At 47.3% G+C, this 25,050-nt stretch overlaps 1 protein-coding gene across 2 annotated transcripts in view; it reads left to right on the forward strand.

Moving 5' to 3' along the window:
• PXN (paxillin) overlaps positions 1–25,050 on the forward strand; it is a 333,296-nt gene that overhangs the window by 299,380 nt on the left and 8,866 nt on the right. For both annotated transcript variants that reach the window (XM_086942871.1, XM_086942872.1), the window contains exons 13-15: positions 8,055–8,228; positions 8,876–8,957; positions 19,310–19,458. In XM_086942871.1, coding sequence (XP_086798997.1) covers positions 8,055–8,228; positions 8,876–8,957; positions 19,310–19,458 — 405 coding nt within the window. The remainder of the gene's footprint in view (positions 1–8,054; positions 8,229–8,875; positions 8,958–19,309; positions 19,459–25,050) is intronic.

Here is a 25,050-nt window from a genome sequence, read left to right on the forward strand (position 1 = left end):
CTCCTTTCATGAACCAGTTTGGCCCAGTTCAAGAGCCCTTGACTCCCGTTCTGACGCATCTCTACAGAAAGGAGAAGGGAGTATCCACCCTGCTGTCTAGCTCCTCCCTAGGGAGATGTCTAGAACTCCTCCAGGTGGCCACTTGATTCTGCTATGGTGTATCTTAGCCCTTTCGAGCATCTGCCTGGCTAGGCCATCTGAGTAGCGTCCCTCCACCCCCCAACCCCATCCCGATAGGTGAATCACCACAGAAGAGGTATTTCCCCTTTTTAGGGTAACTTAAGGGCCCTCTGAGGGTGGGTTCTTAGATTCGTCCCAGCAACCTTCAAGATCCAACTGCTGGCGGACACTGGGACTCTGCAGTTTCTTGGAGCCAGGACTAAAGACATGACTGCTCTTGGTGGGAAGATTCCTGCTGCGACTTTGTCTCCACTCTCTTCAAGTTTCTGCAACTCCCTTGCCATGCATCCTCCAAGTCAGCAAAGACTTTGCCTGCATCCAAGCCAAAAGGAATCTCACTTCGAGTGAAGGAGTCACTCCCCTGCATCTGCTGGCATTTCTACATCAACGACTGGTTTGCTGATCCTGTTGGCACACGGACATCGCCCAGCTATGCAGCATAGGTGGTGGTTTGTTGGTTCTGCAGAGGCCTGACCAGTCTTCCCTGCAACTTGGGAGAATATAAATCCTCTCCAGCTGACATAAACCCGCTCCCTGTGCACAGCGTCTGTTTGCTGTTGCCAAGGTTTGTTGGCTCTCTTCACAGAAGATCTTCAAGCTCCAAGTAGCCCCAGCCTCGCACAGCTCCAAGAACAATGTCCTGCCTGCATCATGGGCCTTCATCGCCTGTAAGCTGCTGAGGCTTCCCTGTGACACTTTGTGCCTGCTGGCAGAGGGTCCTTGAGGGGGCTCCATGGATTCCTACTGGCTCCCCTGCGTGCTCAGGGCCAGGTCTGACTTACCCTAGCTGGGTTAGTCCCACAGACCTTTCTAGTCTGCAACACCACATCTTCTCCCGCTAACCATTTTGTGTTTGCCAAGGCTTGTTGGTGGTCCTGCCGGTCACTGACCTTCCTGCACGTGTCGACTTGCGTGGGACAGTTTGTGGATGGTGCCTGTGCTTCTGCATCTTTGCCTGGTCTCCACTTCTGCTGCTTCATTCTCACCGTGCTACAGCAAGAACCTCGAGTAAGGCTTCTACTGTGCTCCTGTGCTTCCTGGTCACCTTCGGGGGCTTTGGACTCTGTCCCCTGCAGATGCATTGCACTCTGTAACCTCAGCTTTCAGGTTCTTCTCATCCTGGTTCCACCGTCTGGCCCACAAGACTGTAACTGCTGATCCTCCACGATCCTCCATTGGCATCAACAAGCAGTTCCGACACCACTTTACCCTTTTCACCTAGGCTCTCTGGTGTAGGTATCATTGTTTCCTGTGCATCCATTAGTGGGGTGGCTCTCCAACCTTCCTTGATCGAAGTGGTTTGTTCAGGGTCCTCTGGGACGGGTCCTAGAATAGTAAAAATCCAACCGCAACTTGCCCTGTGTTAACCTATGGAAATCTGACCTGGTGTAACCACTCTGCACCTGGGCACTTTGGGGTCCCTGGCTACTCGCCTTTGGTGGTTCTGTGCTTCCCCTGGGATCATCCATCCTTGGGTATTAGTCCCTTTTTGGTAACCTATTCACATTCCTCTATTTTAGTATATGGTTTGCCCCCTCCACCCCCATAGGGGCCATGTGTTTTCCTTCGCTACTTACCCGTTTCTGAAATATTTTTTGTGTGTATTTGATATCTCCGGGTAGGAGTTATGCCAAGTTAGGTATTTGTGTGTGTTTAATAAATGCGAAGTATTTTTATACACACTTGGTGTGGTTCTTTGTGTGAAAAGCTTGCGGACTGAGTATAGTGGTACATGCACCTGCTTTACACTCTCCTGAATAAGCCGTAGCTTCTCTTCACAGCTACCCCTTGAGATCTTTGGTTTTCAGGTACCTAAACACTATCAATAAGGGTTGCCTGGACTCAGAGCACAGTGCCTCACCATGGGTGAACACTATATACTGAGCCAATTTCCTACCAAACTTTCCTTCAAGAAGCCATCTTCGGTGTTGTCGACCGAGATCGTTGTCGAAACCCTCCACTGCTGGGACGTCAACTACATTTTTCACAGCTCATTCACTGTCGACGACATTTCAATCGTCATCCAGCCAGTCTCCAATGGCAACGACCATACCTCTATCGTCAGTCCTGCATCAGGGGAACCTTCATCGACGAAGCATCAATTGTCTGACGTGCACATTGTCAGCGAAGAATCAATTGTCGACGAACTCACTGCCGTCGAGGAACTCACTGCCGTCGAGGAACTCACTGCCGTCGAGGAACTCACTGCTGTCGAGGAACTCACTGCCGTCGACTAACTCACTGCCGTCGCCCAAGTCACTGCCGTCGCCCAAGTCACTGCCGTCGCCCAAGTCACTGCCGTCGCCCAAGTCACTGCCGTCGCCCAAGTCACTGCCGTCGCCCAAGTCACTGCCGTCGCCCAAGTCACTGCCGTCTGCGTAGTCTCCGGTGTCGACGCAGTCCCCACTGGAGAAGAAGACTACATTATCTACGGAGACCTCTAATTTTCAAAAGGCAGAAAAACATTCCCAGTCTTCTCTTATTACACCAGATCACACTTTTCCCAGTAAGATTACCACTCTATTTCCCACTCGCCTTCAGATGAGGAAGAATCTGAAGTGGGTCTTTTTGGGGATGCTTACAGTCCTTCTGACTTGCATATAAAATGTCAACCAAAGGATGAGGGCAAATAATATTGCCAGCAAGAATACTATGCCCTGCAGAAAAATATAGTTTCAAGCCATCATCTTTGCTAATTGATTTGCAGTTATGCTAGTGGACTACCGCAGGTGCTTCTCACGTTCTGCGCCTCCCGACAAAGCTTCATCCCCACTGGCAAAGTCACCAGTCAGACCAACTTCGCTTACACTATCCCCAATTCCACGCACGCCGCAGACCGCTCCTTCCAAGTATAATTAATATCGGACGAAGACCTGGATGAGGGCGAGCACTGTGACACCACAAAAGAATGGAATGGTTATGTTGCTGCTCCCTTCATCGCCAACATCCCCTTTGACGGATTCTCCCCCAGAGGATGTAGGAGGATTACACAACTTCCATGGGAGGGCAGCAAAGAGATTTGCTCTACCAATGGCAACAAAACAGTCAGACTGTTTTCTATGTGGCAATTCCGAAAATCTGTCAGGGCCATCCCTATAATTGATTACACCAGGGAAGATGATGTTAAAATCATCATGACAACCCCAGCTTCTATGCCGGTGGTTTTCCCACTCCTTGATAAGAAGTATAAAGTCCCTGAGGACGCTCCCGCATGTTTCATGGGACACCCTAAACCGGACTCTGTGATCATGCAAGCAGCTCAACGTGGTTCTAAAGATCCATCGGCACCACTCTCTGCACACCTAGATAAGGGTGGCAGACGCCTAGACTCAATTGGCAAGCATGTTTACTCCATGTCAGAGCTAACAGTGAGGGTGGCCAGCTCCTTGGCAATATTAGGGAAGTACGATCGACAAATGTGGTCTGATATAGCTCCTTATATCAATCACATGTCAGAATGTCAGGGAGGAAGCCAAAATGGCCCTATACAAGTAAGCGCGCACATCCAGAAAAATCATTGATTGTGCTATGGATGTTGCCATCGCGGGATTCAGGCATTTAGCAGGCGCTGCACTTCTGAGACGCCAAGGATGGCTCAAAGCTACCTCGTTCCTCCTTGAGGTCTATAACAAGATCTTGAACCTTCCATATTATTGAGAGGAAATTTTTGGGAAACACCTAGAAGCGGCCTTCCAGGCTATCAAGTCATACATGGATACTGCCAAGTCTTTGGGGACCTTACAGTTCCAGAAAGTGTTTTTTCGTAGCCCTCATGGAAGAGGGCAACCTTCCTACAGAGGGGGTATCAGCAATACAGTTACCCTTCTTACTGGGACATTATATCTAAGCCTTTCGTTAGGAGACTATACTTTTAATTTCGGACAGACACCCTTCCAGTAAAATCTTTTAAATGTAATTGGTCTCCCAACGCTGACAACAAATGTCCCATTTGCATAGATAAAATAGAAACACTGTCTCATGTCTTGTTTGCCCAGAACATGTGGCCCCACTGAAAACAATAGCTGAAGCCTATATGTAAGATCTGGGCAACAGAAGCAGTAGTTTTGCATTGAGAGTACTGTGTTCAGATCCATCCCCCTGTTATGCACTCTCTGTTGCCAAGTTCTTAGTTTGGATGTGGATTATAAGATCAAAGTTGAGTGTTCAGCCTGTTTATTTATTAATTTAATGAAGTTTACATTTTATGAGTTTTAACATGGCTATGATGACCATATTTCAGTGTAAAAATTATAAAACAAACTGTGTTGATTACGTTTTATGTGTAACGCTTGTGCAATCTTTTATGTTTTCATGTATATATATTGCTTTTATGGCATGTATTGCCGAAATAAAGCTTTTTGAATTGGTTACCCTTCTTGCTCCACTAACTCAAATCATATCGTGCCCAATATCTACAAAGACGACCACCTCTATTCTCTAATGACAGACGTCCGAGAGGAAGAGCACCACGTTCTGACAAGGATACCAACCACCACCAATGATGTGTTCCATGGTCTGACTCCACCTCCTCACCCTTCCTTTCACCTAGGAGGCAACATATCTAACTTCCTCCTCTTTGACATCAAAATAACCCTACAGTGGTAAACAAGGCAGGAACATCTTTCACTATGCCTCTCCTTTCAACCACTGACTGCCCCTCTGGTCATCCCCATAGAATGGGGAGCTGATCTCCAAGTTAGTGGCAAATGGCAACCTGCCCAACATCACTTTCACATCAACTAACTGGAACAAAAGGCAGTACATCTTGCCTTGCAAGCCTTTCTCCCAAGAAACCAACATTCAGCAGTACTTGTCCGCATGGACAACACAACGATGATGCACTGCATCAACAAACAGGGAGGTACAAAATCCTTCCTACTTTCCAAAGAGGCGCAAAAAATCTTGGAAAGATCCATCACACACAAGGTACAACTCTGGAAAAAACATCTTCCTGGGAAACAACACTATAGCAGACACTCTCAGCCGATTGACAACATCTTGCCACGAGAGGGAGCTCCACCAACAGACCCTGAACAGTATCTTTTTCCGTTGGGACAAACCAAATCTCTATCTCTTTACAGCCCCTCAGAACAGCAAAGGATGGTTTAAGCAAACTGGCATCCCCAACCGGGGTAATGCATTTTCGATTGCATGGTGCAGCATCTTTGCTTACGCCTTTCCTCCAATTCCTGTCCTCCCAAGAGTCCTGAGAAAGATTCAGGCAGAACCGTGCAAGATAATACTCGTCGCTCCCTCTTGACCACACCGACACTGGTTCACAGATTTGCTACTCCTCTCTCAGGAGCATCGCATCCTATTCACAGCGTTCTCCAATCTCCTACAATGAACCAGAGCCAGGTTCTGCATCCAGATCCCAAGTCTCTTCATCTATCAGCATGGCTACTGAATTTCAAGAGTTCCAAGACTTGAACATACCATCGGATTGTAGCGAAATCCTAGCTAGGGCCTGTGCAGATGGTACAAATAAAGCCTATCACCTCAAGTAGAAAAGGCTTTGAATCTGGTGTCATCAGGCTAAGATACATCCTCTCTCCTCCACTGAAGAAATTCTCCCATATCTTCTCCACCTAGCACAGTCTGGTTTAGTTTATGCTTCCGTCAAAGTGCACTTGGCAGACATTTCCCATTTCCTGTGATCTCCTACTTCTCCATCTCTTTGGTCATCTAGGCTCATTCAGCAGTTTCTAAATGGCTTATTCCGTACTTTTCCCCCAGTAAAGTCCCCACCTCCACTATGGCAACTGATCACTGTTCTGTCTCAGCTGATGAAAGATCCGTTTGAGACCATCCATAGAGCGGAAATCAAATTTCTTTCCTGGAAACTGGCTATTTTTCTCGCCTTGACCTCTACCAAGAAAGTCCGTGAAATTCAGGCCTAACCCATACAGGAAACTTTCCCCCAATTTAAGAACGATAGGGTTCTTCTCCTTACAAACCCTAAGTTCATTCCCAAGTTCACAGACTTTCATCTGAATGATCCCGTAGTTCTCAAGACTTTCTTTCCAAATCCTTTGACACCAGCAGAGAGAACACTTCATCCTCTTGATGTCAAGCGATGCTTAAAGCTTTACTTGGAGACAACTAAATCTTTCCGCAAATCCTCTCAACAATTCATTATTTACGGTGTTCCAAGGAAAGGCTTTCCATTCTCAAAATAAAGCATTTCCAGATGGATTTCCAAAGCCATCCAGTTTTGTCACCAGAAGGATGGCAGACACTTCACCTCATGGGTTCGAGCCCAGTTCAACAAGAACTATTTCTACTGGTAAAGCATTATTCATCAGTGTCTCTTCCTGAAATCTGCTGGGCGGCAACATGGAAGAACAGACCCACATCTACCCAACAATACTGCTTGGACTTTGCGGTTCTCAACAATGCAGCAGTGGACCAAGCAGTGCTCCAGCATCTTTTCCAGTAAAGGTGAGCTATCCCTGTTTTCCCATCATCCATTTATTTGTTTACACACATTTCCATGGTGGTTTATGTTAAATAAAGAATGAGATGTTTTTAACTATAATCCTATATTAAGAGCATTGTTTTCAGGTTTCTTTCTTATATATGTTTATTACTTGCTCTTATTTATTATAATCTAGCTACCAGTCGTGCGTTGCTGCGATCTCGGAAGAAAGGAAATTTAAGGAAACTTATGATAACATTCAATGTACATTGTGTCATTTTTATTGAAACATATTCATTTTAATAAGGAAAACATTTTAAAGTGTTTTAATTCTGTTTATTTATTCGAGTGATTGTGGATACAAGGTATTTTTTGTTTTTCCGTCTGGGTCGTACACAAATAGATCAGAAGGTTTTCCGACGCGTGAGCTGGCCACATACAGTTGTCCATGTGAGAAGCACGGATTCTCCAAATCTAATCCACACACTTGCAGCGATTGTCCTTGTGCTTTGTTGATGGTCATTGCAAAAGCGAGTCGCAGCGTAACTGTAAACGTTCAGTATTAGAAAGATTAGTGCCCCGGGAGGCCGATATTTAACAAATTTCTTTTTGGGGGGGGGGGGGCAGAAACCTTTGCGGGAGTGTACTCAACAACTTCTAAAAGTTTCATGGTTAATCCTGCAAATATGCTGTTTACTCTGATTCAAGCAGGTGGCTCTATGAAAGTTCCAACACTAGAGTAAGAAATTAGATACCTGTAACTGTAGATCTCCAGTATTGGAATCTTTCATAGATTCACATGCGATCCACCCTCCTCCCCTAGGAAGCTCACCTATCTGCCTTAGTACTTTTCGGATTGCACTTGTGGTATAAAATCTGAGGGATTGGAACTTCTCAAAGGAGTGTTCTAAAGGGTGATTCATCTTAATTGGTTAACCCCTACATTTGGTCTCTTTTTTTAAAGATTGACTGATAGGTTACTAAACTAAGGCCTAGGTTATCACTATATTGCTTTATTAAAGTACCTAGGGACTCCTATCTTGACGACCTGAAAGGATTCAAGCCTGTGAATCTATGAAATTTTCCAATACTGGAGAAATACAGTTACTGGTAAGTAACTAATTTCTTTTTGCTTGCTTACCAGGCATGTTGCTGGTGCTGAGCAGAGCAAAATCAGTCATTGTTAAAGCCACAGTTAAGACAAAATGATAAGAAGAAATTAAAAGCAATGTTTCTTCCAGAACAACCAAGAGAAATCTGGCCTTAACCACAACTTGAGTCGCGTCTCCTTGCCTATTTTAAGATGAGTTTTTATGTTTCCTTTATGGCTTGCCCTCCATATGTGTACACTTGCAGGAATACTGTAAGAGGTGTCCACTGTGCTTCAGCTTACCTGTTTGTGTGGGAGAAGAAAAGTTAAGCACATCATACCCCATTCATGTCTTTGCTTCCACAGGTGGTCACCGCCATGGGGAGGACTTGGCATCCAGAGCACTTTGTCTGCACACATTGCCAGGAAGAGATTGGGTCTCGCAACTTCTTTGAGCGCGATGGACAGCCTTACTGTGAAAAGGACTACCACAACCTATTTTCCCCTCGCTGCTACTATTGCAATGGGCCCATCTTGGATGTAAGTAGCTCTGAATTTCAGATCCATACACAGTGCAACTCCAGATTCTCACTGTCCAGAGATGCTTCCATCCTTTCTAGGCAGATGCCAACAGGGCCACTATGAAATGAGAAGACTTCCAGGCTGCACTAATAGTGTTGTGCTTAGATAAAGGCATTACAAGAATAGCCTGACATATGACATACTTTGCACTAGCCTAACTAGCCTCCGGTTTCATTGTAATCTTGTTGCATCCTTACTGGCCTTTCAGAAGCAAGACACTGCCACAATTCTTTTGTGTTAACCTTCAGGCCTACCTGCCTTATTTCCAGTGTGAACAAGAAAGAATACTCATTATTAATTCTTTTGAACCCTATCTTTTCATCTATACCACTCCCACCCTCCGTTACCATCATCTCAGTTCACATCACCAGTTCCTTTGTCCCCTCTTCTACATTTTGTCTTACTTTGCACATATCACTCTGCTCTTATTTAATATCTTAATACTCTTTCTTCCTGTAGATCTTTCTTCCATACCGTTCCATTTCTGTACACTTATCTTTTTTGCTTACCTACGAGTCTGAGTCTAAGTGGGAGATAGGATAGTGCATTGGATTTGTGTTACCTATGAGTCTGATTCTCACAGTGACTTTGTTTTCTGTTTACAGAAAGTGGTGACTGCTCTGGACACGACATGGCACCCAGAGCACTTTTTCTGTGCCCAGTGCGGTGCTTTCTTTGGACCAGAAGGTAAAGCAGGGTTGTGGATACTTTTTGCCTGTGCCAAGTGTGGTGATTAGAGAAAATCTCATTCTATCTATTCATTAAGTGCTGAATATGAGATTGGGTTTTGCTTTCTGCATGTGTGTTTATCCTGCGTCACATTCTGAACACCACCACCACGTTTGTTGCATTTTCTGTCTTGCAAACTGCCTCATGGCCTGTAGAGTAATCTTGATCAAACATGTGGCAACCAATTCACACCAAAAATGGGAATACAATGCAGTGGCGATGTTTGGAAAGGGAATATCTACCTATAACTTAGTCATTTTGATCTTCAACGACTAAGGCTGCCAACTAAAAGACTTAAGTTTATCCAGACAGAAGGTATTATCCAGATTCTGACCCTAATCAATTCATAGCTAGCTGGTGACGCTTTATTCTTTATTTATCTACTGATATTTCATGGAGGAAAATCCTTTTCCAAGCCACAGAAGATGCATTAGTGTAGAATCTGGCTCTGCATATACTATACCAAAGTGAGGTATAGTGTGCAGAGTCCAGGGAGTCCCCAGAGGTATAGCAGAGGCTAAATTAGATAAGTACTAGCAGCTCTTTTTGTGGTAGTGTGGGCGTGCAGTTAGGCTAATCTAGAGGGTGTGTTAAGCATTTATTGTATTACCTTAATCAAGACTGACGGCACACATTCCGAGACCAATTGGGTAAGTATAAAAAAGGTATACTTCTATTTTATTTTTAGAACCGAGCAGGACTTGGCACAGATAGGTAAAATATAATCTCAAATGCAGGGCTTCAAAGGAAATTGCATTTATATAGGGCTTACTGCCCCTGACTAGGCATAAAAGCGCTTTAAATCAAGTAGCACGCTACTTCGGTACCCATAAAGGATTAGTGGTGAATTCGTATAGTAAAATACAAAAGTAATTTGAGCAGTGGATATGTTAGTTTGTTATTTGAATTGAGAAGTATAGTTGAGGAATAGACGAGGGAAAAGGTTTGCGTTTATATAGTGCTAACTACCCTGATACGGTGTTGAAGCGCTTTTGGCCGAGTAGCACGCTACTGTGGAACCCAAACAGAATTAGTGGGGAATTAGTAGAGGGAAATATTAAATTCATTTGAGTGGTGAACATGTTGGTCTGTTATTTGGAATGAAAAGCGATAGTGGAGGGATAGAAGAAGGAAGGGTCTAGATTTTTTTTTTCTTTTTGGGGGGGGAGGGGTTTATAGCATTAGGAGGGAGTTTAAGATGAGTAAAGGGGAGTTGGAGGGGAAGAGTCAAAGGGAAGGGTTTAGAAAGGCTTGTTTGGGAGATCTGAATAGTAAGAAGTATGCGATGATGCAAGGATGGTATAGGAGGAAAGAATCTAGAAAGGGTTATTTTGGGGATAATAGTAGTGGTATGGGGTTTGGGTTGAATAAGATAGTGAAGGTAGAGGATATATTGAGAGCGGTATAGGTTGAGAAATGGGGTAGTGCATTGGAAAGAGTAGTAAAATTAGGTTTGAAATGAGTCAGAGCTGAAGTAGTGGATATATTGCGAGGGATATAGAGTGGGAGATAGGGTAGTGCATTTGATTTGTGTTACTTTTAGCTCTTCATGCTGCAAGACCATGGCAGCAAGAATTTCATGTCGCAATGTAACTTGGATCACTGATTTTGCACTTTTCGCTTTCATGCAGACTAAACATTTGTGAGGTCTAGAGTGATGTTACTGCTTTAATGGTAAAATTGGGGATCAAGTACCCTGTGGTGCTGCTGCAGGTAAGGGAGGTTAATGCAGCCATGGAAAATGTTTGAATAGCTCCATTTCCGCCAAGCAAACCATACGTACTTTGTGAGGGTTCAGAGATATAGGACTGGCAGATTTATTTCCCAGAAAATAAGTATTTCGGAAGTTGTTCTAAAGGGAATCCAGTCAAATTCTGCCATACTTCCTTGTCTGGCATACTACCTAGGGAAAACATTTATCTACAGCAGTAAATCATATACATGCCGGTTCCTTAGAGTTTGTCAGGCCAAAATGATCTTGGAGCAGTGCAGGCAATAGGGATACACTGATGCTATTTAATTGCTGAGCACATACAGTTCTATGCAGTAGGTGCATTTACACCATAAGATACATTATAATATAGCCTCTGTATGACCAATGAAGTAAGTCAGAACAGGTTTGCGGTCACCTTTGTTCTTGTTGCCAATTACTTTGTTCCAGAGTATTTTGAAATGAAATATTTAAGTTGACCATCAAACTCTGCTTTATATTACTTCGCCCCTCATGATTCCAACCTCCTACCACTGCCACACCTTAACCCCCAATTTATGGAATCTCTGAGTAAATGTTTTCCAATCCTACCATTGGCTGAAATTCCAGGAGCCCACTGACTCTGAAACCAGCCTCCTATTAATCTGCCTATCAGGAGGATTTTAAGGTGTTCCCTAATCCAGGTCTGGGATGCAGGACTAGAAGGACCTAGCAGCCATGTTCCATCAAAATGTATTTAATTCTTCCCCCCCTGTAAACCTATTTCACTTCCTCCTCACTTTGTCACTCCTCCTCTGTCTGTGTCCAACTCTACTCTTCTGCTGTCCTGTTCCACTCCTGATCCTCTCCTCCCTCATCCACTTCTCTTAAAACCCTCTTCCCCATTTTCACCTGTCATGCCTGCCTATTCTCTTCTGCTCTATCAGGGCTCGAAAAATCTGAAAAATGGTACTAGTCCCTCAGGTCTAGTACCTTGAAAAATCTCCTCAACCTAACAGTAACCTTCTTGTCTTCCGTCTGTGAAAGTGGAGCAAATGTGACAAGATAACAAGATTTAAAGGCATCTTTATTGCTCACTTGCTTTGTGAGCAATAAAAAGGCCTTTAAATCTTATCTTGTCACATTTGCTCCGTTTTCAAAGATAGAGGACAAAAGTTAGTATATTTTCCTACTCGCCAGAAAGGGCGAGTAGGACCTAAAAATAGCTCGACCTTATTAAATTTACCTCGCAAAATCGAGCGGTCAAGTGGATTTGTGGAGCCCTGTCTATGCCCCCCCTCCTTTTTAGGTCTTGCCTGAGACAGAGCATGGCTGCCGCTTGGAAGACATTTAGTTTACATACAGTGGGCTTTGAGCCTGCCCATTGCTAACCACTGGTTGGCTTCTTTGACACTCATTTGCTTATTTCTTTTTAGTCAGCTAGTGCCGGCTTCACTTAATCTTCTGTTTTGCTCTCCCTTGGAGAATGGCTCAAGTACCGCTTCCTTTCCCAGTATCCACAGCCTAAACGGAAACCTTTTGGCAGAGAAGAGCCCTGCTGGTCATTATGGGGCGCTCATGTGAGGGAGCATGAATATTAATAAGGCGGCTCAAGCCGCATTCCTAGATTGCATGCGCCTCGAGCCGAACAGCTTCTTCTGTTTTCCTACTTTTCATTTTTTTTTGTTGGGGGTAACCGATCCCACATGGGCACCCCACATGGCCACATCGTAGGGGGCAGCTCATGGAGCCCATCCGAGCCGGCATTCTCCTTTGCCGGCATGGGAGTCGCCAACCTGCTTCTGCCCTCTCCATGCAGGTATGGTGTCTACATGATGGCTGTGCGCTCCCTCCACACACGGGTCGCAGGGGCGTTCTCACCACAGATAATAGGAGTGTAACAGCGCTTCCTCTTAGTTCTTCATCATTGGGGGCCCGGAGAAGGGGTCCAGGACCGACTTGCAGTTGTGGTTTAATTTGCAATAGTTACCGGTTGGTATTGATTCAAAAAGCAGTTTACATTGCACCATAATTACTCTTAGAATACTTTTCAGTTACTTTTAGATAATTGTGAGTACTGGGGGTGGTATGCCTAGATACCACACACAAGGATCTCACAATACAAGGTAAGTAAGACTTTTCTTGGCTTGAGATAGTTACTGTTTTCCCCATACAAAACAACAGTTGACTTTGCATTTCTCGTCGTCGCGCCCGACGATCAAGTCTTTTTGGACCGAAATGACTTACAAGTGTCGCAGTCTTCCCCCTTGTGCTCCAGAGATTGGCACAAGTTACAAACTTGATGAAGGTCGGGCGAGGGTACTAAGAGTGGCACAGAGGAGAGTATAGGAATCAAGTCCATTCCATCGGCAGAAGGCTGTACCGGGGTGGCTAAGCCCGGCGGCTGCCCACGAGGAATTTGTTCGAAGATGGAGAATTTGTTGACCGATTCGATATGCTGAGAACAGGTAAACGCGTACGGAAACAATTTCCTCATGGGTACAGTGGATTGCGCACCGGAACCCGAAAAACTGTTTAGAACAATACACGTCTGTACACGATGGCGGAAAAAGAACGATCTAAAAATGGAATCCATACCCATGCACACTAGCAGCAAAAGGAGGAGTCCCCTTAACTCATGACTGGAAAGACTTCTTCGAAGAAAACCAGCTTTCAAACCTGCAGACCCAACACTAGATGGCAGGAGTATGCATAGCATATGAATCTACAGCTCTACATGCCAAGAACAGTTGCTTACTGGGTAAGTAACATAATCTTTTGCAGCATGAATAATTTTCTGGATTCACATGCTGTACACTATTCCACCATTTAGTGGTTGGGTCTGTAATAGTCTGGGTTTTTTTCTCCTCATTTGGGCGGTCGTTGACCAAAGAATCAAGTAATTTGAGTGAGAAAACCATCAGTCATCGTCTGAGAAGATACCAGAGAGGGAGAGAGACCCCGACGGAGCAACAACGCAGATGAATCGAAAGATGGCAATATATGGGCCGTGGAAAATACCCTTTCAAATTTTGCCCAAATTGCTACCACAAGTTTGCACAACGTGATCCACAGGAAGTTTGTAACATGTACCTGCCCAGAGATCACAGTGATAAAGACTGAGAGGTGTTTGTGTCAAAGATGCTTAAGGCACGTTGACAGCAGAAGCGAGCACCATTACGCCGCCCTGCTCTAAAGCCAGAAACGACCATCGCTGATGGACTTCGATCTCTCAAACAACGATGATGACCAGGGAGTGGCTGCAGAATCGACACGGCGAAGAAGACGATGAGTAAGGCAGAGAAGAAGATAAAAAGCCCTCACCTGTCGGAAGCCAAGTGCTATAAAAAAAGGCGCAAAAGGCCCAGGCATTAAAGAAAAGGAAGACCAAGTGTCAGCTGCGACCAAAATAAACCTACGTATCCCATCCCAGGGATACCGATGAGGGAAGACTGTCGAAATCAACGAAGGCATGTGTCGAACGAGAGCAGCAAAGGGGAAAACCACATTCAGAGGCAGAATCCACCACACCCAAGAAGAGGATCTCCCCGGCCTCAGATTCCCTAAGGGCCCTCGAGGTAGAGAAAAAGACGCCTGGAAGTGGAAATGGTGGCACTCCAGCGAAAAAAGGAGTTCGACAAGGCGCTGAAGGAATTCATGATTCCTGCAAAACCCCCGCTGCCGCAAACTCCCAAGAGGAGGAAGATACCCTCAATCACCGGCAACGCCCGAACCTCACAAATAGGACGTCGAAGAGGAACTCGACACTCCAGAAAGAGAGGAAGCCTCTGAGACTTTTGAGGAAGAATAGACTGACCTCGACACAGAAGGCCCAGAAGAAGAGGTCTGTAGCTCTTCGATCTTTCTTTCTTCCTCAAATCTGAGTAGGCAAGGTACAGGGTGTCTCCAAAATACTAGATTTAGGTACGTTAAAAGGGGTGTGTAAGTCGGAACCAGTGGGTCCCTTCTTTGGGGAGGGGGGGTGGGGGGGGTAAACCCCCTGTTATGCCACCCTTCAGTGGGAGGGGAGGCATGAGCCTCTTCCTGATTGGTTGGGTCCCCCTCATCTTCAAGATGGAGGGGACTGAGATGTGTGCTTCATCTTGCCTCCCCCACCTGAGGGGTGGGGTTGGCAAAGGTGGGTACATCTCTCCTCCTAGTTTGGTTTTCCCGCCAATTCTCCCGTCCAAAGTGGGGGCAGAATGGATGGGAGACAGTTGCTGGGGGCAGCAAAAGGCAGGGACAGCTCACAAAGGCGGCAGGCCATCGAAGCTTCACCTTCATGGACCCTACCCATCCTGGGGGAGGCAGCATGACACCTCTGCCCAGGATGGGCTTTGTCTCTGGACCCAGAGAGCACAGGCTGTCTACCCAGGGGTCCAGAAACCTGTCTGGTGGTGGCAAATGGCAGGCAGCCATGCAGGAACCACACCAGAGCTGTTCGTTTTTTAGGGGGAATCTCTAAGATGCCCTCTGAGTGCATTTTACAATAAATCTCACACTTGCATCAATGTGGGATTAATGTGCTGAAAACAAAAATCCAGGATTGCCGACAAAGTCGCCCTTGCAAAGAAAAAACATGGCTGGACGGTGCTAGCTACGTATGTGAGAAGTGCCCCACAACCATACCTAGTCAACTATATAACACCGTCCACACAACAAATGCTCCTACGCATACCCCTGGGCACCTACATCACAAAGGATCAGACCCCGGCATGGAAGCAAACATGGCCAACATCTCTATGCAGACTGTGTAGCCGTTGGGAAGAAATACTGACTCACATTCTGTGCATTTGTCCATCATTGGCTAGTCTGAGACGTTACTACCTATTACAAATATTTAGTTTTTATCAAATCAGAACTTGCAGGCCAGCAGTTATGTTAGCACTGAACAGTTTCCAGTTGCAAACGGCCTGTAGGGCCTCCAAATTCTTACAGAAGGCGAGCCTCCTAATCCAGAAAACTGAAAAAATGGTGCGGACCTAGTCCGAAGGACTGATATGTTAGGAGAGGCTCAGGCCGCAGACCATGTAATACCGTTTTTAAAAAGAATTCGTTTTTTAAAGAGTGTCAACGCATTTTAACCAAGGCTAGTTCGTATACTGTTTTGTACTCAATTTTGTAAAGGTTTTAATTAACCATATGCAATAAAATATTACTTACTTACTTAATTAATGTGCTGAAAGGTTTACTATCAAACATCGAAGGTTTCAGTAAAGCCATTATGGAACTGTGGAGTTCGTAATGACCAATTTCCAGACCATATAATCTTTATGGCTTTACTACACTTAACAAGTTCTAAGAATGTTACAGTAACCCCCCCCCCACACACACACACACCCACACTCTTATTCCCAGATTTCTGATGCACTTTGACTTGATGTGCCCTGGATCCCTGCCAATCAGGTTCCGAGGTACCTTTGTACCTCCCAATTGGCACACCTCTGGCCACTTTTAAGTCCTAAGTCAAATGTACCATGGATACCAAGGGCACTGTGACCAGGCAAGGCCTCGAAGGGTTGCAGCACATATTGTGCCACCCTTATAGGTCCTGTACCTTAACACACACGCCTTTGCAGACTGCGTGTTTTGGTGTAGAGAAATGTGAAAAGTAGACATGGCACACATTCCTGTGTACCATTTCTGCAGCCCACTCCGTAAGGTTTAGGCAGAACACCCCTCTAGCTGGGTGCACTATACCACTGGTAAGGGTACAGTTGCATGAGCACTTTATCCCTACAGTGTCTACGTCCATTCTTAAACATTGTAAGTGCAGTAATGCCATAAAGAGTATATGATCTGGCAGTTTGTCATTACTGCATTCTGGGAAGTTTGGTAGCAAACTTATCATCATAATAAACCCACACTGATACCAGTGTAAGATTTATTATACAATGCACACAGAGGGCATCTTCAAGATACCCCCTGAAAAAATGACCAGCCTCTGGTGGCTTCCCTGACTGGTAAATACCAGCCTGCCACCACAAGACAAGTTTTTGGATCCCTGGGGTGGGAGCCATTGTTCGCTGAGCCCAGAAAGAAAGCCTTTCCTGGGTGGAGGTGGTCACACTCCCCCAGGTCAGGAAGAGCCTTCTGTGGCAAAGGAGCTTCAAAGGCCTTGCCGCCTTTGTGACGCTACCCCCAGTGTCTGCTGCTATCAGGAGCAGGCCTCCTTCCTGTCTCCCCTCCTTTTCGGAAGGAAGACAGCCGGGAAAAATTTGAGCAGCCCTACCCACCTCTCAGGTGGGGGAGGCGAGGTGAAGCCTACTGTTAGGGATTGTGCCCCTTACCCCACGTGGGGTGAGCACACCAAGGGTTTAGTCGCCCTAAGGTCAGTAGCCAATGGGCTACTGACCTTGAGGCACCTAAACCACCCCCTAAATATAGTATTTAGGGGGCAGTCCGGAACCAAGAAGGAAGATTCCTGCAACCTACGAAGTAGAAGGATAAAAGAAGACGCCCAGCAGAGACGACTGCAGAGAACTGACTTGGCCCAGCCCTAACGGCCCGTCTGCAGTTTCCAGTCATCCTGCGCCAAAAGACTGCTTGTCAGCGACCTCAAGAACTCTGGGAAGACTGACTGCCTTCAACAAAGACTGGATCTCCTGTGAACAGCAGCTCTGTTCGAAGGAAACACCCAAGACAGACTCTAAACCTGCTGAGGACCAAGAAATCTGAGCACTGTAACCACCACTGCACCCGATGCCTACGGCCTGAATCCAGGTTGTCCACTGGTCCCAGAGAAGTCCTCCAGAGTCCAAGTCCACTGTGGTTTGACCCCTCCAGGACTTCCCGACATCGCCTGCAGCCTCTGCATGGAGACCCGCCAACCGCGAGTGGCCCGGTAATGTGAAACCCTACCTCAAAAGACACCCCTGCATCCAACTGCCGTGTGGCCTGGAGAAGAGAACCCGAGGTGCACCTACGTCCCGAGCCGTCCAACTTACCTGCCCAGCTGTTGGTTCCTCCCAGATGTCTTCCTGGACCAGGCCTGCAGCCAAAATCCAAAACCGGCAACTCCCATTGAAAACGGGGCACCCGATGCCAAAACAGCACCCGGCTGCCCCAGTGCCGCTGTGGGTGCACCTTGTTATGCTAAATCAAACCCCCGCTTTGCCCTGAGCCTAGGTCCAGGAGCTTTGCTTCCACAACCTTGTGTCCTGCTTGTAAGCAACCAGAGACCCCCTATCTCTCATTGGATAACATTGGGCCTCGGCACACTGCACCCGGCCATCCTAGTGCCACTTAGGGTGTTCTCTGAGAGTGCATGCTTGACCCTTGGGGAACCCTAGTTCTAACCCCAGAAATTCAACTCTAGAAATAGAGTACTTACCTTAAAACCAATAACCTAGTTTTCTCCCATAGGATTGCATTGACTGCTTTTCTGTGAAAAATCTTGTAAATGTGGAGTTGGTTTGTATGAAACCCTAGGAAGCAACAAATGTATAAAAACGGATTTATTTACCTTTTCTCTAGGAAGTATCCTAGTGTTATATCTAGGCTAATCACACTAAGTAGAAAAAGTAACTTAAAAAGTACTCTGAAAAGTAACGTACGAAGTACTCGCAATAGTAACTGAAAAGTAATTTTGACTGACTTTCCTGTAAACAAACTAATTGCATTCTACTGCATTTCAACTGTATTGAGCTGCATTATTCTTGCACAGTATTACACGTACCTGTACTGGGCCTGGCTTGGTTCTAGAAAATAAAATACAACTAAATAATATTTTTAGAAAAACAAATTGGACTATTTCAGTTTTTAAGTGTGACACATCATTTCTTGCCTGAGTGTGTACAATAAATGCTTAACACTAACCTCTGATAAAGCCTTACTGCTCGCCCACATTACCACAAATAGAGAGTAAGGTATTATCTACTTTTACCTCTGCCTACTTTTGGGGTTCCACTGGACACTGTGCACACTATACCTCACTTTGGTATAGTATACACAGAGCCAGCTTTCTACGCCTCGTGACTGGAAAAGACTTCTTCGAAGAAAAGCCATTTGCAAACATCCGGACTCAACACTAGATGGCAGGAGTATGCAAAGCAAGTGACTACAGCTCTACATGCCAAGAACAGATGCTTACAGGGTAACATAATCCTTTTACCCGGCAAGAGATTGTGGATGTTGCTTGACCAGGGCTCACAACTCAGTCAACCAACAACACTTGTTTAGATGTATATTGATAGTAGACATGTTGAGGGCATGAAATGAATGCAAAGGTGCACAGTAACAGTGTTCTGAAATACCACACCCTTCACCTATCCCATTCACTAGATCACATCTAATGCCTACTGTTTGTTAGCTGCATTAGGAAATTAGGGAAAGCACTCCCAAATTTGAACAACTCTCCCAGCCCACTATTTCTATCTACCCAGCATAAATTAACTGGATTAGTTTGGGTCATGTGCTAACACAAACCGTGAAAAATGGTATAGATCTCCAGTTTGTAGTTTATCCGCTTACTGGAAGAATGCCTCTGTTTGAGAATGCTTCAAATTTTTTAACCTAGTTTTGTGCTAATTTCTTACCCTTATTGAGTTCACATTTTTGACCTTTGCTTAGTTCTAAGTTTTAGCCATTGTTGCCATTTACTTTAATCCCTTCTTCCCAGGATTCCATGAGCGTGATGGAAAGGCCTACTGTCGCAAAGATTATTTTGACATGTTTGCTCCAAAATGTGGTGGCTGTGCACGTGCAATCTTGGAGAACTACATTTCTGCGCTGAATTCACTCTGGCATCCCGAGTGTTTTGTATGTCGGGTAAGTGATAGTGTGCCTACTGGTTACTTCTCCACATCCTTCTTGTCTTGCGCTCCTTTGTCCCATGAGCCTTAAAAAGCTTGCTTATGGTTATTGTCCTGTGCTTAATTCCTCCTGTTACGACCCATTTGCCACTTTCTCAGTTTGTTCCTTTTCTGAACTTTGATTAATTTCCACCTTCTTGTCAATTATTTATGACCTGGTTTTTGTCCCTCTTGATCCTTTCTGTACCATTGCCCAAGTATGTCATAGTTCCTTCCACATTTATATTTCAGTTCATCCCCATATGTTAATTATGATTTCCTATATGTTTCCTTTAGTTTCTCCTGTGCTTTGATTTGTGTCTTTTTCTCCTTGGATCTTTCTTACTGTGTTCTCTTGTATTTCATTGAAGCCACTCTTTTTTCCCAGTCTCTCTGTGCTTTCCACTCTGTCTCCAGATTCCTTCTGCCCTCTGTACCTCGGTTCCCCTTACATTCTGCAACTCTGTTCCATTTCTTCTTTGTAACTCGGTCCTTTCCTCTCTGTGCTTCAGTTCCTGTGTTGCCCTTCCACTCTGCCCCGCGGTTGCCGTTCCCCTCTGCCCCGCGGTTGCCGTTCCCCTCTGCCCCGCAGTTGCCGTTCCCCTCTGCCCCGCGGTTGCCGTTCCCCTCTGCCCCGCGGTTGCCGTTCCCCTCTGCCCCGCGGTTGCCGTTCCCCTCTGCCCCGCGGTTGCCGTTCCCCTCTGCCCCGCGGTTGCCGTTCCCCTCTGCCCCGCGGTTGCCGTTCCCCTCTGCCCCGCGGTTGCCGTTCCCCTCTGCCCCGCGGTTGCCGTTCCCCTCTGCCCGGCGGTTGCCCTTCCCCTCTGCCCGGCGGTTGCCGTTCCCCTCTGCCCGGCGGTTGCCCTTCCCCTCTGCCCGGCGGTTGCCCTTCCCCTCTGCCCGGCGGTTGCTCTTCCCCTCTGCCCGGCGGTTGCCCTTCCCCTCTGCCCGGCGGTTGGCCCTCCACTCTGCCCGGCGGTTGGCCTTCAACTCTGCCCCTCGGATGCCCTATCTAAATTCCAGACTCCTTGATTCTTTGTAATTTCTAGATCGACTCTTCTCTTAATTCTTTTCCTCAACCTTGATCTTTTTTTCTCTTGATTCTCCCTCGTAATTTATTTTTCCCTTGCTTTGATTTGTCTCTAGATTTTAATTTGTAGGGATATTTATAAAGTTATAGCTAACACCCAAATATTTCTTAGCACTGTGCTTAGTAGAAGTGATAGTTAAAGGTGCTATAAAGCCCAATGGTATTGTCTACAAAACTGTGTTTTAATGGTTTTTGGTAACTTAAAATGGCTTTTATCTAATAAAGTTTGTTTTCCTTTTCTTCTGGTTTGTTTCCCCATTGTCCCCATCTGTACCTCCGTTTGTTCTCCCTTTGTCCTTGAAATCGTTTGCTCATTTTCTTCCACCTGTCTGGAAATTCCCTTTCTCAATTGGTTTCCTCATTGTCTCCGTTTTTTACTCTTCTGAGTCCCCGATTACAAGTGGACCAATAAATTCGACCCGTACGCAAACCCCTGCTTACACACAGGTCAGAATTACAAGTTCGGCTTATTTAGTGCATCTTATACCACGCAGATTTTGGTACATTAAACACCAATATTCGCATGTTATTCCCCACAAATTCGTAATAGGTGTTATTTATTGCACACGATAAACAACCCCATGGTATCGTTATGTGTCATGTGCGATAATTAACTTCTGAATTTGTTATCAGAGCCTCCCTCTGTTATTTGTATAAAGTTAGTTCTTTCTACTACTTGACTCCCACTCTATCTCACGTCTTTTACTTTTGACTCTGGTCTCCCCTCACATAATTTACATGCAGCATCTTGTTACCTGTGTACTGTCCTGATTCTTCTCTTATTTTCCTCTCAATACTTCCATTTATAATTACTATTCCCTTGTCCGCTCTATTCTTTTCCAAGCACTGTTCTTTCCTCCATATTATTGCTCTATCCAAATAGTTTTCCCTTATTTATTTTGGTTAATCGGCCCTCTTGTTTTTTTTCACACAGTTTCCAATCTTCTTTCCATTTTCTCTGGATTGTTTGTTTAATTGATACTACCATATCTTCAATCCTGCGTCTTCCTTTAGTGGATGTGCTCTCTTTCTCTCAATGCTGACTCTTACACCTAAAACCCTGAACTAAATGTCCATGATCTCTTCTTGGAAGTAGTTCTGAAACTCAGTGATGACAGCATCACTGTTGCTTGTGTCTTCCACTCGCCTTCTGCGGGTCAACTCTTTTGTTCACCTATTTAGCTGTTGTAGCTTTCACTCTGTTGGTATCCTTTCCTCTTTTGGCTGTTTTCCTCACTCTGCAGGGCACTCGATCCATCAGGGACACCTATATGCCACTCTGTGTTTTTTCCTACTCTCAGACACCTCCGTGGTTTGTTACCTAGGATCTCACGTTGGACTATGATTGCATCAAAGGCTATGGATTATGATGTGCGAGTCTACCTGGGCTGTTGTAGTGACTAGAACATACTGGAATGTGGTGGGGACCGAGTTTCCTGATCTGGTTGTAGGTGTCTGTGTTCCTTTGATGGTGGTTGTGTCTGCCCTCCCCTTCCTCAGTAGTTGTGTGTCTGGACCACTCTCCTTTTGCTGGGTTCCTTTGACCGTGGTTGTTTCTAGGTTCCCACAGCAGTATGTGTATGGGTTCACTTGCAGGAGATATGTCTCCATCTCTCTGAGTAGCATTTGACTCTTTTGCCAGGTGTTTCATCTGGTGCCCGTGGCTGACATATATTTGTGGCACCACCTGGGCTGTTAAATTTGAGCCTCCTGTGTCCTTTGTTTTGATTTGGGATGCCCTCAGCTGTCAATGGCTCTTGGGCCTCCTGGTCTACTTTCACATCTGTGGCTCCTTTGGCTGTGGATTTCTGGGTGATCTGTGGGCTGTATCTGAAAGAGACACGTTAGTGATAGATTCCTTACCTTAGAATATCCCCAGGCGTCAGACTGGATCCGGAAACTTTTGCGTAGCAATACCCCTGCGCGTCGGTAGGCGTCGTCTGCGGCTCCGCGTCCGTCGTCGGCGTCGTGAGCGCCGGAATGACGTCGTCGGAGTACTTAGACGCCGCCCATGCGCGCTGACGTCAGTTCTTCTTGTTTCCGCGCCAGCTAGCGCAGATTCGGAAGAAGCTCTACCCCCAGTCAATTTTTGACTGAACTTTTTTGATCTTTTGATCTCTCATTTTTGTCGAGTTCTCGACTCTATCGGTGCCAGGGATGCCCGGGTTCAAGCCTTGCTCGAAGTGCGATCGACTCATGTCGGTCACGGACCCCCATCGCCGGTCCCTGAAGTGCTTAGGCCTCGACCACGACGATCGGACCTGCTCCGACTGCCGGGCCCTGACGTCGAAGGCTAGGCGGGAGCGGTCCCGCAAGCGACTCGAGCTGAGGCAGTCGGCCCGCGCCGCTCCAGGTCCCGGTCCCACGGGAGGTCGAGGGACAGGTCGCGAGGTCGGAGTCATCGAAGCTCCGGAAGTGGACACCGATCGTCTGGTTACAAGTCCTCAGGTAAGAGGCATGAGAGGTCGGAGCGACGTCATCGATCCTCCGACCTGCCCCGATGCGGCCGGGGGCTCGGGCGACACCGTCCACGCGGCTCCGCGGGAGTCGCAAGCGTCGCCGCCTGCCCCACACCTTCGGGTCCCTGGGCACGGCGCGACGCCGGAGGAGGTCGAGAGGTACCTCATGGCCCTGAGGGCCCTCCCTCCTCAGTCGGTTCCCGTGGCGCTTTCGGGCCCAACGGTTCCGTCTGGAGGTTCTTCCGGGTCGGGCGCTTCGGCACCTGCGCCGTCGAGTGCTTCGGCTCCGACGCCGCTGACGACTTCGGTCTCGGCGCCGCAGGACCTCACCAGATCCGGTTCCGGATCCGGGACCTCGCTGGTCGACCTACGACCTCGCTGGCGCCGTCCCTACAGGTGTCGCCCCCGGCGCCCATTGTGGTTGCCGCCCCCAATGTTTCCTGCGGTCCTACTCTGGCGCCGGAAGGGCACCGCTGGGCGCCGATTTCGACAGCCTTTGGGGATTTTTATCTCCACGAGGAGGCCCAGTCTGCTAATCCTGGTTTCCAGGACACAGGTGACGAGGAAAATTGGACCCTCTGGCACTAGATTGCCGGTCGCAGCAGGACTGGACATATGAGCTTGGGGAGGCCAGTGGTATTGACACATCGCCAGACACTGGATTTAACTCACCTCCGACTGTGGCTTTGGAGGCGGGTTCTACTTATAGCGTAGTGTTGACTAAGGCAGCTAAGGCCTTAAACCTTAAGCTCCCCGTCGCGGCCGTGAGGACTAATCTCCTCACTGAGGTCCTCAAACCGCAGTCAAGCTCCGTGGAGCCCCTGCTGCCGTTCAATGAGGCCTTGTGTGACGTTCTTGTGGGCACTTGGTCCAAGCCCGCCACAGGCCCGCCTGTGGATAGGAACGTGGCCAGACGCTACCGCCCGGCCCCAGGCGACCCATGCTTTTTGTCCACCCATCCCACCCCCGAGAGTCTGGTCATCCAGGCCTCAAACTCCCAGACCGCATTCCCGTCGGCCCCTCCCGACAGGGAATCCAAGAGATACGAACAGTTCGGGAAGAAGGTTTTCTCGTCTGTTAGCTTATGGCTGCGGTCTGTGAATACCGCCTGTCTCTTGGGCCGCTACACCCACACTCTGTGGGACACGGTTGCGGAGGTGCTGCCACGATGCCCGGAGGAGGTCCAGGCTAAACTCGGCCAAGCCCTTGCGGAGGGCCGAGATGCAGCACGCTTTTCTATCCGGTGTGGGCTGGATACAACGGACTCACTGGGCAGGGCGATGGCAACGACAGTGGCGGTTCGACGCCACGCCTGGTTGAGGTCCGCCAACTTCTCGGCCGATGTCCAGGCCACACTCCTGGACATGCCGTTTGATGGCCGTCGCCTCTTCGGCGACAAGGCATACCATGCGCTGGAACGTTTCAAGGACTCCAGGGCTACGGCCAAGTCCTTGGGCCTCACGGCCCCACGACAGCAAACGGGTGCCTTTCGCTCCTTTCGTGACCACGGAAGGGGCGCCCCACCATGTACCGCCAGCCACGCACCGCAGAATGTCCAGCAGCGCGGTGGCGGACGTGGAAACCGCCGTGGCGGCGGTCGGGGACCACGGCAAGGCCAGTCCACACCTCCCTCAGCAGCGCCTGCCTCAAAACCTTCCTAGTCCGAGTTTTCAGGCCCATGTGACGCCTGTGGGGGGCAGGGTTCGCCATCACCTCTCCCACTGGCGCACAGTCACTTCGGACAGGTGGGTGCTGCAGATTGTCTGAAGGGGCTACTCCCTCCCCTTCGAGGCATCCCCTCCATCCATGCCACCGCAATGCCACCGTGTGTCGGGGGATCACTTGCAACTTCTGCAAGAGGAAGTCACGGCCCTCTTGGCCAAGAGGGCCATCGAGCGCGTTCCTGGGCCAGAAGTAGGGTGTGGATGTTACTCCCACTACTTTCTGGTGCCCAAGAAGGGCAAAGGGGGCCTACGCCCTATCTTGGACCTCCGGAAGGAGAAGTTCAAGATGCTGACTTTGG

This window comes from Lissotriton vulgaris, chromosome 11, assembly GCF_964263255.1.
Source record: "Lissotriton vulgaris chromosome 11, aLisVul1.2, whole genome shotgun sequence".
NCBI classification, from domain to species: Eukaryota; Metazoa; Chordata; class Amphibia; order Caudata; family Salamandridae; genus Lissotriton; species Lissotriton vulgaris.